The sequence below is a fragment of the Gymnoscopelus microlampas genome (assembly GCF_963454915.1).
Source record: "Gymnoscopelus microlampas genome assembly, chromosome: 2".
In the NCBI taxonomy this organism is placed as follows: domain Eukaryota; kingdom Metazoa; phylum Chordata; class Actinopteri; order Myctophiformes; family Myctophidae; genus Gymnoscopelus; species Gymnoscopelus microlampas.
In genome coordinates this window covers 54,723,750-54,739,619 of record NC_139939.1, presented here as the reverse complement: position 1 = coordinate 54,739,619, position 15,870 = coordinate 54,723,750, and the positions used below count along the sequence as shown (strand labels likewise).

Here is a 15,870-nt window from a genome sequence, read left to right as displayed (position 1 = left end):
ATCAGGGAGAATAGCTAGCACTTTTATCTCGGGTCAGAAACAAAAACAAATTACATTGCTACGAGTAACGCAGCGTTACTTTATGCAGAATAAAAAGCAAAATTCCCCTCCTTGTTTTAATGGATAGTTGATATAGGCTACAGGTTGGATGAATCTAAAAGGATAAAGTTAACGTTTAATAGACCAATTATTTGTTTACTAACATTGAGCCTGGACGCACAGGTGATTGTTTCACGCAATCAATTCCCAACCTGTTTCGGGGTGCACTGGTTTCAGCACACCCCAACCCCCTCTTGTGTGTGTTGGCTAGTGAGACGCGTCCTAACGAGACCTGATATAATGGGTTTTGTTGCGCGCATACTGGCTGCACGCAGCCAGTATGACGTCGTCTGTTAAGGGGTCTATATTGCAGCTCATGAAGAAAGATCAGCCGTCACATCAGCTGCAGCCTGCATATCAAAGACATGCTTTTAGAACTAATTATTAATCCGGAAAGATTGATGAGTGTAGTGTGTAAGCAACCCCGGCTGATAAAGGATGGTTTCTCAAACTGATTATTTTAGAACATTTATTCCTAGAACTACCATAAGAACTGCAGGTGGGAAAACAACAAAACAAAACATACATTACAAATATGGCTGCTGCAACATACAGTATCTGACAAAAAACGTACTGTAACAAATGCAAAAAATACAGATAAATTAACATTTGACAAAGCCTGTGAGTTACAAAACCTCAGCATAAATCGTTTTAGCTAAATTATTAACTATCTTAATCACAATAATAATGTCTTTTATCTTCTTAAACCAACAATAAATACATTGTTATTTTACTGTTATTTGTATTATGTATGTCAGTGTGACCGCACGCACGCACGCACGCACGCACGCACGCACGCACGCACGCACGCACGCACGCACGCACGCACACACACACACACACACACACACACACACACACACACACACACACACACACACACACACACACACACACACACACACACACACACACACACACACACACACACACACACACACACTGCGGTGATCCAATCATCAATCAGTTTACAATGACAAATCTCATGATCAAAGGATCCAATCATTGATTGGCTCTGTTGAATTGTTGAGGCTGCTGGCATCAAGCACCCTGATTACACACACACACACACACACACACACACACACGCACACGCACACGCACACGCACACGCACACACACTTTCAATTATGAACAAAAAAGGAAAAACTGAGCCATTTCCTATTTTTTTGTTACAAATAAAATAAATTAAGAGATAAATGGACCGAAAGAAGGGGTCATTTTTGTGATTTTTTTCTGTTAGCGTTTTCACTATTTTTCAATTCAGAATGTAAAAAGGCAATACTTGGCAAATTTTAGTTTGTTTTTGGAGGACAAAAATCACAAAGGTTTTTTCTGTTTGGTTCAAATTGAACATACAAATTATACCATTTTTATGTTAGCATTTTCAAGTTTTTCAATCCTTAACAGAAAAGGCAAAAATTAGCCTTTTTTCTTTGGTTATTAAAAAAAAGACCAATAGACCGAAAAAAGGGGGCATTTTTGTGATTTTTTTTATTAGCGTTTTCTCGATTTCTTTTATTCAGATAAAAAAGGAAAAATTAGCAAATTGTTGTGTGTTTTGGGAGGATGAAAATCACAAATTGGATTTAAATTTTAGCCCAGACAGTTATACTGAATTACATTTTGACACTTTAAATAACAAATATCAAATTAATAGTTTGCAGTACAAATATTTCTGGGTCAAAAGAAGGGTATGAGTTGAGTTATTTAATATTGTATTTATCTTGTAATATAGATCTATATTAATGTTGTCTCTGGACAACATGTCGCCTTTGACCCATGTGTGTGTGTGTGTGTGTGTGTGTGTGTGTGTGTGTGTGTGTGTGTGTGTGTGTGTGTGTGTGTGTGTGTGTGTGTGTGTGTGTGTGTGTGTATGTATGTATGTATGTATGTATGTATGTATGTATATATATATGTATATATATATGTATATATATATATATATATATATATATATATATATATATATATATATATATATATATATATATAAAATGACCCTGAGTTCAACTACTATATGTACGACAAACGTTTTCTCCTTTTGGGGGGAAAAACATATTTTGCTTTTACTTGAAGTATATTTTGTTGGGTAAAGTGTGTCCCTTATCAGTTCAGTAAGGGACACGTCTTTTAGTTTCCAAACAAGGGTCAATTCCGTATTTCAAGGGACGGTTGGCAACCCTAAAGGTCCTTACACACCGGGGGCGTTTTTCTCATGCGAATAATATGTTTTTTTTAAAAACCTTATAAAGTCAATGCAAGCTTCCACATCAGTTTCGCGGAGCTTCGCGTATTTTATTTACTTCGGACCGAGTCCGAATTTTGCGTATATTCGCATAATCGCCAGTGTGTAATGACCTTTAGAGTGACATATATCTCATGTGTCTTCTTCAGACGGTTGAATAACGAGGAACTAGTTTGTGAGGCTGGACTGATGCTACGTGCAGAGAGCCCCTATGTTATGATGATCCTGGGGGTCTTCAGGGGCACTATATCCGGTAGCCCCTACATACATGTGGGTCTGGTCACGGAGCTGATGGAAAGAGGATCCCTCACCACCTTGCAGGTCAGGTTTTTTCCCCTGAAAAGCAAAGATTATATCAGATAACAGAGCAAGAAGGCAGTAAAGCAACAATGAATTGAACATACATAGGTTATAATTTGAGGAACTTGCACGAAGGGCTTTAAAGGTTAACGGTCATATCTTAAAACTATTCTAAAAGTATCCATTGAGAAGTCATTTTCTGTCTCTCTACATGTATTCCTTACCTTTTAAAGGAATACTTCACGCAAAACCTTTTTTTTTTAACCTATCAGAATTACTCACCCCATGAAGCCTTGAATTCATGTCACATTCCTGAGCCAATAATTCAATATACCTGGCGTAGGCTGCGGTAGGATACCAATGCAAAACTATATAAAAGAATAATAAAAACTCCAAAACATATCTCACTGATGAGCCTATTGACGGTCCAGGTTCAAATATATTTTTTGTTTGTTAAGTTTGGTCTCCTATTAACTTCAATCAGTCAAATGTTGGATTATTGGCTCAGGAACAACAAAACAAAAATCTCCATGGATCCAAGGCTTCATTTTTTTGGATGAAGTATTCCTTTGAGGTAAATTCAGTTTTATAAAGCAGAACAGCCCTCATCTGAGGCAGTAAGTAGATGCCATCTTGTAATGTGCATTAGTTAGGGCCAATTATATGAAGATAAGGTTGAAAATTAGTGATGTGCTCCTTCACGGATTATAGCTTTATTTGTATTTGTGTCTGAGAATGTGAATTCAATGTTTCTGTTAAACCCCAACCCTCAACAGAAGAAACTAAACCGCCTGCCACCCTGGTCCCTGATATTTCGACTGGTTCACCAAATGGCTCTGGGCATGAAGCACCTTCATAGTCTCAGCCCCCCTCTCATCCACAAGGACCTGAAGCCTGACAACGTACTGCTGGACACGGATCTAAATGTCAAGGTGAGTCCCAGGCACCTTTTGGGGGTGATTAATATTATTACCACCAATGATGGGTCAAGCATGTCCCTCCTCTGGCAATGTTCAAATTAATCTCTGTTCTATTTTTTTTTGTATGAAGCGAATGCAACTGAGATTCACTATTAGTACACAATAATCTTTGTTTATTTTATTTATTTAAAATGGGCGCTTTTTTTCTGTGTTTTTTTTATGGGGCTAACACAGTTAATACTTTTTTACCAATTGATTGTGTACTTTGATCCAAAGGCAAGTAAACTATCCAAAGGGGCAGGGCATGAGAGATTTTGAGGGCGAAGTGTGGTGGAAATTGGAGAGGTGGTCTTGTTTTGGCATCTGGCAACACTGCAACTCCGCCCGGACGTCTTGTACTGACGCACGCTTGAAGACAAAAAAAAACGGAAGTCGGTTGATAAGCCCCTTTTAAATGATGACAAGTCTTATATATTTCACTGATCACAGCAATGGTCACTGGGTTATGGCCATTTGAAGTGTAAAACACTGCTGTAGTGTCCCTCATGTGTGTGTAAAGTTTTATTTTGGTGTGGCTATTCTCATGGCAGACCATTGAACACTGTTTGTGCCAAGTTTGGTGTGGATTGCAGCAATGGTGTGCCTCCTTGAGAATGTGTGGCCCCTGACAAAGTAAGCTTGGTTGGACAACGTGGCCCCTGGTGTGAATACTGTCATGGTAGAACCCTGAACTGTGTTTGTGCCAAGTTTGGTGTGAATGGGTGCAACAGTGTGCCTCGCAAGTAGGGATGTCATGTCTCTGACGTCCACTGTCGACCCATTCTGCAATTTTAATATAGGATAGGACAAGATAACCAGAATTCCCCAGGTACAAATAGGGCTTTTGATTCCAATGACAAGCCATGTGGCCTATTTCCTCCTCTTTCTCAGAAAAGTCACAGTGAGCAGGAAGTTATTTCAGGTGCCTTGTTCAACAGACTCACTTCCTCTTGGGTCCGTGAGTTGAATTGTGCATGCTCAGAAATCACGTGGAAAGTCCCATCACTCAGTCAGAATCATTAGCCTTCTGTTCATCCACCAAGCCAAATCAATGAAGTGCCTCTTGTCCCATAGAGTATATCAGTGCATCAGCTGCATTGCATGGCTCCTTGTTGAGCATCAATACTAACCATCCAGTCTTCTGGCTTGGCAACGTGAAACTGCTCCAATGTCCAAAACTTTGAAATTCTGGACTGTAGACACGGAAATGTAATGTCCCAATAAGCGTACCATGTCGGCTTCACTTCTGACTAGGTATATCCGCATGAGGAAGAATGAGTGTAACTCACAGGAATACTAGACCGACATCATTATTTTGTTTGACAGGCCAGACTGGTAGCAGGCGGTGTTCAGCAGTCTGATGGTAGCCGGGTAGAAACTCTTAAAAAGTTGGGTGTTCAGGCATTTGATACTGTGGTAGAGCTTGCCTGGCCGTTGTCTCAGTAGTGTTGTATCATCATTTATTCACTCTCTTGCTCTCTCTCTCCTTCCCCTCTGTCTATTCCTCTTCTCTCTCTCTCTCTCTCTCTCTCTCTCTCTCTCTCTCTCCCCCCCCCCCCCCCCCCCCCCCCACTTCATTCCCCCGTGTTCCCTTTATTTTCTCTCCAATCTCCTCTCTTATTCATCCAGATCGCTGACTTTGGCCTTTTTGCGTTTTGCTCCAACGTGGGTATGTGGTTACCCAGGTTACCCTTGAATGCGCCCATATTCTCGCCACCATGCAGCACCAGAGCACTATGTGATGATGTCTACAGGTATTTATCATTCCCTTTGCAATTTTCTGTGTGGCTGCAATTCAACAAGTCAGCTGTGTGTCACTGCAAAGCCCTGTGAATATCCAGCATGATGTTTTGACTGCTCCTTACCTGTTGTGGATGATACGGCTCCAGACCAGCAAGTAGAAACTTCAACAGTCATGTTCATATTTCTGTTTCATTAGATGTTTTATTTTACAGGAAGTAGATAGGTGTAGCTATGTGCAAACTAAACAAATGTCCCATTATGTGCAAATGAACACTGACAAATACCCCCAAAACAGCAACATACAGTATAATTGGCGGTTTCATCCAGTTGCTATTTAGTTTTTTTTGTAAGTGTTCTTATTTGGCTAACTATAACGCTGATGCTGAGAATTTGTTGCCAAAGCTATCTGTCCCATGTGTGATAATTATGTGAATATGTACGCTAATTGCTGATCAATGTCTCTTTATTTTAGTTACGCAATACTGGTGTGGACCATTTTAAGTGAGTAATACTCTCTCTCTCCCTTCTTTATTTTGTCTTGCTTTCTCCTTCATTGTCTTCATTTTCTGTTCTCTCTCCATCAATCTCTCCCTCCTTTAGAGGCTGTGTCCACCAATGTGTTTTTCCCCCGCCACGGTGCTTGCCTAAAAACATCTCCAAACGCCCGAGTCGATAACATTATCTGAGCAAAATAAATGCTCAGCAACTCATAACGCTGCTGGGGTATAATTCTAAACAGTGCTCAGTAAAAAAAAAAGGCTTGGTGGACACTGCCCCTTCATCACTCATTGACTCGGCCTCACAGATTCCATTCTTTGACTTAATGTTAATTCGATAATAAGAATCATTAGAAACACGTTAGTGTAGCCGGTCTCTTATGTATTACAATTCCCATTCCAATCATCTATCTTTCCCTCCACTCTCTCAGATACTGGCCAGAGACATGCACGGTATGATGTCCACCAGGGGAGAAAGGCCGTCCCTAGAGTATATTAGAGAAATGCAGGCCCCGGGGCTGGAGGAGCTGGTAAATCTCATGGTGAGGTGCTGGAACCAAAATCCAGATGAAAGACCCAGTTTTGCAGGTGAGAAGATTGCCCTGCAACCATCACTTGGAAAGTTGAATAGTTTTATACCTCCCACCTGTACGCGATACTGGTGAAATGATCACCAACGGGAGAAAATGTTATGGGGCTGAATAGAACAGAACGAAAGAGAAAATAATAGTGTTAGGAAAGTTGGGAGAGCAGAATAAAAGCATTTCCTGGAGTAACTGTGTGCTTGCTGAAAGCAATACAGAAAACATGCTCAGTATATCTAGCATTTGTGTTCAAATGTACAAAGAGTGTGTGTGTGCAAACCAGAGAGCTGAGTTCAAATACTGTTAAAACTAAAAGTTGTCTAGATGGGGTATATTAGGTGGTTGCTACTGTATCATTAACTGTGGTTGATGTGTTCCATTCAATAGAACACCATCTAACTTTCTTGTTTTCAGAGAGGGAGAATAAAAAGGAGGGGGGGACAAGGAGAGGGAGCGCAAGAACAAAGTGATTACAGCATAGTAATGTACATACAAACGAAGATATCTATGTAAACGTATAGCATTAAACCAGCAGATACAGTATGTGTATGAGGTTAAACGTAAGGTGTGAAAGTGCACACACATCGGTAGGTCCACATAGCAGCAGCCCCCCCCCCCCCTCTGATGTTTCACCCCTCCCGTAAATGAATGTCCTACTTCGCCATACTAGTGTCACACAAAGGTAGCACACATTGTTTGTGTGAAGTGTGTCTGTGGATATTCAACCAATGAAAAGTATTAATATGAGCTTGTGACAAAATAATAAATAACTACATTGGATACATTGAAACACGGGTATGTTTTTTTTCCTTCCGTTTCCTGAAAAGTTACGTTTTTTGACATCAAGGTTTACACCCAACAGCGACAATAAACGCTTTCACCTGAAAACTGTGCAGTTTAGTTTGATGTTAAGTTTCAGTTGAATTTTCTTTATTGAAATATAAATATTGAATCATAATTAAGTTTGATGTCATGTTAAATTTCAGTTTTTTCTATAGTTTCATTACCTTTAATTAATTCAGATGTTTTCCACGTCATATTGCACATTAAGGAATAATTCCACCATCAGTGAAATATTCACTGATTCATTTTATTTATTCATTTACTTTAAAAGTAGCAATACCACAATGTAGAAATACTCTAGACTGTTCCAAGTAAAAGACTTGTATTTAAAATGTGACTTGAGTAAAAGTAACAAAGTATTGACATCAAAACACGCTTCAAGAACAAAAAAGAAAACATTAACGTTTTGCAAAATGTGTCAAACCTTTTCTACACGCTGTGAACTTGTAGATCGACTATTTAAAAAGAATGTTTGACACATTTTTAAAAATACACATTGAACTCCATACAGGAGGTATGGTCATTCATCATAAATATACAAACAAACAAATACACGCAGACACACACGCACGCACGCATACTTCATTCAAACCTTATATAAAGCAAAACAAATGACATAGAGATGATTTATTATGATAATACATTAACGATAGATTGTAAGCCAGCAGTACAACATTACCGTTAAGGAGATTGTTGTTATGTTGACATCTGTCATAAAACACGTGGATTTACACAGTTTAATTCTAAACGGTTTGGGGATCTTAGTATAATTAGTATGTTCAATTTGAACCAAACAGAAAAAAAACATTTTTGTGATTTTTGTCCTCCCAAAACAAACAAATGTTTTCCTTTTTTCATTCTGAATTGAAAAATAGTGAAAACGCTGAAAACAAATGACAAAAATGACCCCTTCCTTCGGTCCTTTTCTCTTTTTTTGATTTGTAACAAAAAATTAAGAAATGGCTCTGTCTGTATTCCTCCCCTTGTCTATCTCTCCTTCCCTCTGTCACTCACTACAGAGGTCTGAAGTCACCAATCCATCAGCTGTCAATCAACCTGTTACCTGGCCACCTTCATCCAATCACCACTATCTGCTGTCTATAAAATGCTGGGTCCCACCCACCTCAGCTCAGTCTCTCAACCATTTCACCTGTTTGTAGGCCTGTCCTTGTAGCCTTGTTTGTAGCCTTCATTTATGTTCCCAGAGCCAACTTTGGTATAAAGTGTCTGTTCTCCTACCTTTAATTTGCTTTGTATATGCTTCTGCCTTGGGACAGGAAAGACAGAGGCCTCTATACATAGACACCACTAGGCAGAACCTTTGTTAAGCACACCAGGTAAGGGGTGGTTGCCACTTGTGTATTTTTAAACATTGTTTGGTTAGATTAGTTAGGTAGGCAGACTTTTGTTTTCTCTATACTACTTAGTTAGTTAGTCTATCTTTTGTTTACCCTAGCTGCTTTTTTGTTGTTTTGGCAACACCAATGGTACCTTTTTGTTTGTGCACTGTGCATATGGTAATGTCAATATTGTAAATAAAGAGGTGGAGAGACAAGGAGACTCCTAATACTGAACAAACACTCTATAGCAATGAGTACTATCAGAATATAGAGCTATTTAACAATTATTTTAACCAACGCAAATCACTTACCCTACCTTTAAGAGTAAAAGCACCCTCCACCTTTTTTGCTCCAAGCCAGTGTGGTCTCCCTTGTTTGCACCTCTCATTGCTCAACATCCCGGTTATGCTAACTGTATTTCATTATGTTACCAATCATCCATCCCTAGACCCAAAAGGGTTTCGTAACATATATAAATAAAGTTATTTTATTATTATGTAGCCTACCTTTACCCTGTAGGCCTATTCTCAGTCAAAACGGACTCACCAAATTTCTCTGCCAAGGTGTATTAAAGACATAGTTCAATGTTGAAAATGAATGGTATTCCCCTTTAAGTAAAATATCAATTAGAAATACATGTAGAAATACTCTATTACGAGTAAAAGTCAGAAATTCGGAATTTACTTAAGTAAAAGTACACAAGTATTGGTATCAAAATGTACTTAAAGTACCAAAGTAGAAAGTACCTTATGTAGAATGTCCCATTTCACAAGTTTTCAAATGTCTAAAAATCATTTGAAATGCGATACATTGTGAGTAGATTGTCTATTTTCAAATGGCCAAAGTGGGTAATGTATCTTTATAATTTGTATTAATAATCAAAATCTACAAAGTAACTAGTAACTAAAGTTTTCAAATAATTGTAGTGGAGTAAAAGTATTGGAAATTGGAAATACTCAAGTAAAGTACAAATACCTCAAAATTGTACTTAAGTATACAGTACTTGATTAAATGTAATTTACACCACTGGTTTTCATAGACCTGGTTGCTTATTTCTCTCTCACACAACCTGGCAACACTGGACGCTGTATGTATGCTGTCGCACTGGACGTTGAACAAAGAACGAGGAGGAGGCCTATAACTACTCTAGAGTCTATAACTATTCTATGGTCTGCAGGAGGACTTCTCTCCTTCAACTGAACACAGAAGAGGCTGTTTATACCATCCTGGTACTAGGAGATCAGATCAGATCTCTTGAATCGTGCCATCCTGATAGCAGGAGATCAGATCACGTCAGACATGATTGAACAGAACACAACAGGTTTGTTTTATTAAAACACATTCTTACTTTAGATAGTTGATCTACAAGTCACCGTGAGAAGATGTGTGGAGGTTTTTTAACCGATCGTGATTTATATATTTATTTGTGTAGGACCTAGCCTAGCCTAGCCCATGGACCCACGTGTTCCTGGTTTTAGATTTTGTTTTCCTTTTTTACATTAACAACTCTCACATGTACATAAACGTTCAGATTTCAAATATAAAGTGCTTACCCCCGAGCCACGGATGTTATAAGTTGAGCCGGACCGCGATACGTACCAGTATCTCCCGTATTGTTCAATAAAAAGCATTTTAATCCGATCGGTGGCCATTTTCTATTATTTTGTTTATTTTTTTTTGTAATGTACCAAAGTGCAATACACCTTCCAACCCGTAGTGTCGCATTGTTGAAAGTTTCGGAGAAAATGGCTGGCGATCGGATTAAAAAGCGTTTTATTGAACAATACGGAATATTCAGGTACTTAGACCTTTTGCGGCTCAACTTGTTACATCCGTGGCTTGAGGGTCAGCACTTTATATTTGAAATTTGAACGTTTATGTAGATGTAACAGTGAATGTAAAAAAAATCAAAAAACAGGAACAAGTGGGTCCATGACTGTCATGGTATGACGGTCATGTTTAAGGGCTGTAGGCCTGTGCTAATGTTAGCTTGATTTTCGATGTTATCATACAAGCTTTCCTATCAGTGGTGAAAGTAGCTAAGTACATTTACCTAAGTACTGTACTTTAGTACAATTTTGAGGTATTTTTTACTTTACTGGAGTATTTCCAATTTTCAGTACTTATACTTCTACTCCACATACATCAGAGGACAATATTGTACTTTTACTCCACTACAATTATTGGAATGCTTTAGTCACTACTTTGCAGATTTGTATTGTATTATTACAAAACATACATTAACCTCTTCAGCCCTATATATATATAGATCGGCTATTTGAAAATAGCCAATCTACAAGCTCACAATGTACTAATGTCGTTCTCAACAGTAGTGTAAAGTAACTTAAGTACATTTACTCATTACAATTTTGAAGGATTTTTTTTACTTTACTGGAGCATTTCCAATTTGCAGTACTTTTACTTCTACTCCATCTCAGAGGCAAATATTGTACTTTTATTCCAGTGCAATTATTTGGAAACTTAAGTTACTAGTTACTTTGTAGATTTTGATTATTATTATAAAATATACATGAACAACTTAAGCCCTACATACATTTTGGCCATTTGAAAATAGCAGATCTACAAGCTCACAATGCGTCGGTCGCATCCAAGCTTATAGATCGGCTATTTTCAAAAGATTCTTTATACATTTTGAACTTGTGAAATGGGACATTCTGCACGATGAGTACTTTTACTTTTGGTACTTTTAAGTATATTTTGATGGCGATACTTTTGTGCTTTTACTCAAGTGCATTTTTAATACGGGACATCTGTAACAGAGTATTTCTACATTGCAGTATTGATAATTTTACTTAAGTAAAACGTTTGAGTACTAAAGGCATGGGTTTCCGAGGCTACACTGCCAGTGGTTCTCAAACATTTTAATTTCAAGAACCCACAATTTCATATGCATTATGCCACTAATCCCTATAATAACAGAGTTACTCTGAGAGGTTTCATATTCGTACACTCTCAAAGTTACAGATCGCTAAGGGTCCATTTGGTTTCTAATTATCTGTAATTTTAACTGCTTTAGACCGCCTGGAACCCTCAAGGACCCCTGGGGGTCCCCTGACCCCACTTTGAGAACCAGTGGACTTACAAATGTTGTTTCATTGGCCACTGGGCCGCACGTCAATACCGGCCACTCTTCATATCAAGTACAATCACCATATACCATAACTCCACTGCACGGCATACAGTGGTGGAAAAAGTACTCAAATGTTTTACTTAAGTAAAAGTATCAATACTGCAATGTAGAGAAATACTCTGTTAGAAGTACAAGTCTGGAATCAAAATTTTACTTCAGTAAAACACAAAAGTATTGGCATCAAAGTAACCAAAACTAAAAGTACTCACTATGCAGAATGTCCCATTTCACAAGATTTCAAATGTATGTAAATGTTGTAACAATCCGCCTTTTATAACCGAAAGGATAATTATTAACTATTAAAGGGAATTATTAAAGGGAAAAAAACAGGATTGGTAGGTTTTTACAGCTCAGGTGAATAGGAAAAGTTCATATTTCCCACGGCTTCAATCATGTTACATACATTCAACAAATATAATAACATGGATAGGTCGAGTGGAATAATAATACAATAATGTGCAATTGTCACCACCACCAGAGCCTCCATGTATTCCACCTCCAGTGGGCCCCGTTGGTGGGTCTGTGGTCCAGAAGGACGGCGATCACGGCGACCCGGTGCCTCTTCGTCGGAGTACCAGGAGGCGATCGGTGCCGCTCCCCCCCGCCACAGGAAGTGAAAAGGACGAGGATTTGTCTTTTTCAGACTGTGATGACGGCTCTGATGAGTGGGAACCTGCCAGTGGTAAGAATACATACATTTTATCGTATTGTATTGGTTATCTAGTTGATATTACATGGAGAAAACTATCAGAAACTCCTGTATGGTTCACATTGTTGTTGCCAGGTCTGTTAATTATAAGCCACTCTGGGCTTATTTTTCTGTAAAGCGGCTTGTAGTCAATCAAGATGGTTGCGAAGTTGCGATTGTGAGCTTGTAGATAACAATGTAGGTGAAAAGTATGTCTATCAAATATGCTTAGAAAGGAAACGTCGGGGAATGTCCGACACTCTACAGCTTGGAGCGCCTCAGTGCGTGTAAAGAGTTCATGTCGGAATTGTATTATTGTGAATGTGATTTTCACAGCTATTTTCCAATAGTTTTGAAGTGCTCATGTGGCCTAATAGTGACTATAGGCCAGATGAGCACTTGAAACCTAGTTGAAAATAGCCGTGACAATAGTAAAGTCTCTTCTTTTGGCATATAGTTGTTTCTTTTGGGCTTGTTTTCATAGACCTGGTTGCTTATTCCTCTCCAAAAATCTGGCAACACAATAAAAAAGCAGGGACTTCTCACTCACTGCTCTGTCTAAGACCCGCCCACTCTAAACAGTGATCGGTCTCTATTCAGATGAGATCATGTATGTATTCTGTATATATATGCATTTGATCTATATGATGATGACAATGCAGCCTATTTACAATGACAGAATGACAGATGCAGTAGGCTAAACTATGTATTGTGTGGTTCCATAAAAATGGCAGATCTACAAGCTAGTTGTGAGCCTGTAGCTATTTTTATCTTGCTTTATTTGATGCAATGATGAACCCTGTTGTAAATTTGTACAGGATGGGTATGTACAGTTTTGTTTTTTAAACTGTTGGTTTCCACTTACTACTGCAGAGAATGATCTGTGTTAACAGACACACTCATATGGTCATTGATTTGATCAAATACATTTGCAGTGTAATTATTTGTTGGTGAAGTCGTTAATTCACTAATCATTTTATCACTTTGGCTGCCTTACAGCTCCAATTTATGGAAAAAGTATTAAATTGATGGCCTTTCAGTAAAGTTTACCCTTCGGTTTAGTTATCCTTGGTTGTAGCAGTGTTTTCCAATGGTTTCCAAATAGATTTTCTTCCAAAAATGTCCGAATTGGAATTTTTCCAAAATGGAATTAGTTGAACACCCTGAGCAAATTGGAATAACACTAGTATGGCATCTCACACTTGAATAAAAAAACAGGCACAGATATGCTACCAACAGCAGAAATTCTTCCAACTACCACAACACCAAAACAGCGGAAGCTGCTCTGGAAATGTCATTGTAATGATTTCTATCATTTTATATCTTTTGCCTCTGTGTGTAAAGAGGTTTCCCCAGAACAGCAGGAGAGGAGCCGCAGTCTGGTCAAGGAGGAACCAGATGATCCACTTCAAAGATCAATAGAGCACTGTGCTCCATTGATCTCTGAATGTGACACTGAAGACAGTGATGCCGAGTGGGATGAGACCAGGGAAGATCAGTCGTCTTCAAATGGAAGGAAGTCACAAAAGACACAAAATGCGGAAGGGACTCATACGGGGACACTTAGTTGTACAGAGTGTGGTAAAGGCTTCCGTCATATGTATAATCTGAAAGTACACATGAGGAGTCATACAGGGGAAAAGCCTTTTAGTTGTACAGTTTGTAGCAAAAGCTTTGCTCAGAATCGCTCTTTGACAATGCACGAGAGAGTCCATACAGGAGATAAAATGAGATTTATTTGTACAGAGTGTGGAGAAGGCTTTCATCACTGGTCTTTTCTGAAAAGACACATGAGGAGTCATACAGGGGGGGGTGAGCCGCCCTATAGTTGTCCATTTTGTAGCAAAAGCTACAAAAATTATGGAAATTTGATATTGCACAAGAGAAACCATACTGGGGAGAAACTGTTTAGTTGTGCAGAAGGTTGTGACAAAAGGTTTACGACTTTGTCTTGTTTGAAGAATCACATGATGATTCATACAGGAGAGAAACCCTTTATTTGTAGTGTTTGTGGTAAAGGCTTTAAAATAAAAGGTTATTTGAGGATACACATGAAGACTCATACGGGAGAAAAACCCTTTAGTTGCACATTATGTGACGAAGGTTTTAATCAGAGCAGAGGTCTTGAGACGCACATGATGAAGCATACAGGGGAAACAAGGAAAAGTACCTGTATTTGTGAAGTTTGTGGCAAAACATTTAGCAAGCGTGGAAGTCTGGTGACACACATGAAGTTACATTCAGAGGGAGAAAACTATAATTGTACGGTGTGTGGGAAAGTCTTTAGTCAAATGAGTTACCTGAAAGGTCACATAAAGATTCACGCAGAGCGTACGCGTTCATTTAACTGTACAGTTTGTAGCAAAAAATTTAATTTGAAGGTGCACATGAAAAGACACATGGAGCGTCATTCAGGGCATCGTCCGAGACCCCGTCGCTTTATTTGTATAATTTGTGAAAAAAGGTTTTCAGAAAATTTTAGTTTGACGGCACACATGAAGGTTCATTCAAAGAATGAACTCTGTTGTTGTACCGTTTGTGGTAAAAACTTCAATCAGAGGAAGTATCTGAACGCACACATGATGGTTCATTCAGGGGGAGAGTCCTTTACTTGCACAGTTTGTGAAAAAAGCTTCAATCGGAAAGGAAGTCTGAAGACACACATGCTGATTCATAACAGGGATAGTTCAACATAATTAAACAATTTCTCAGACATCTGAGTTGACAAGATATCTTACCATGACTAAATTAAATCAACATCATTTCTGTTTCCTTTTCATTCTTTTATGTATTGTTTTTACTGTACAATATATTCAATTGCTTGATCATACATCCCATGCACACCATGTTGTGTGCATGTTGTGTCCATATTGATCTGACTTAGTTATGGTTTTACTGTGTGCTGGATTTGCTGTGATGTTTTGTACATTACATCATTTGATTATATGAAAATGTATGAGTATTGCTTTTATTTTAACGGATTTGATTCTAGTGAAGCTCCCTCTGCTCCCCCCTCCCCCTTATGTGACACACACACACACACACACACACACACACACACACACACACACACACACACACACACACACACACACACACACACACACACACACACCATACACACGGACCACAGTAGCAATAAGCTCTTAACTTGCATTTGTCAAATTAATTTAAATGTTTGTGCTGTTTTTTTTGGTTTTCATTTGTTACGCAGAAAAATGATGGTCCTTTAAGTGGCTATATGGTTCCACAAAGAAACATAACTCACTAAAGAACCACTTTAGGCAGCCTCTGTCGACAGGCAGCCTCTGTCGATAGCTTTAAAGCACAGCTCTTGCTTTTAGCTGACTCTTTGGTTGATTTTTAAGTCCTCACTGTATTGCCTATTTTAATGTTTCATGCTTTTGCTTTTGCTTTT

The 15,870-nt window shown here is 38.6% G+C and overlaps 1 protein-coding gene across 1 annotated transcript; it reads left to right on the top strand.

The window, feature by feature from the left end:
* Nucleotides 1-9,791: 9,791 nt before the first annotated feature.
* LOC311063659 (uncharacterized protein) lies at nucleotides 9,792-15,404 on the top strand. Its single transcript, XM_084083189.1, has 3 exons — nucleotides 9,792-9,934; nucleotides 12,243-12,446; nucleotides 13,797-15,404. Exons 1-3 carry the CDS (start codon nucleotides 9,913-9,915, stop codon nucleotides 15,146-15,148), a joined length of 1,578 nt encoding a protein of 525 aa, XP_083939315.1. The 5' UTR covers nucleotides 9,792-9,912; the 3' UTR covers nucleotides 15,149-15,404.
* The last annotated feature ends 466 nt before the right edge of the window (nucleotides 15,405-15,870 follow it).

Bases quoted from the DNA above. Each gene is read 5' to 3' on its own strand.
- LOC311063659 (XM_084083189.1), top strand. From the start codon at position 9,913: ATGATTGAACAGAACACAACAG. The intron at 9,935-12,242 runs GTTTGTTTTATT...CACCACCACCAG, and splicing joins GATTGAACAGAACACAACAG to AGCCTCCATGTATTCCACCT. The intron at 12,447-13,796 runs GTAAGAATACAT...CTGTGTGTAAAG, and splicing joins TGAGTGGGAACCTGCCAGTG to AGGTTTCCCCAGAACAGCAG.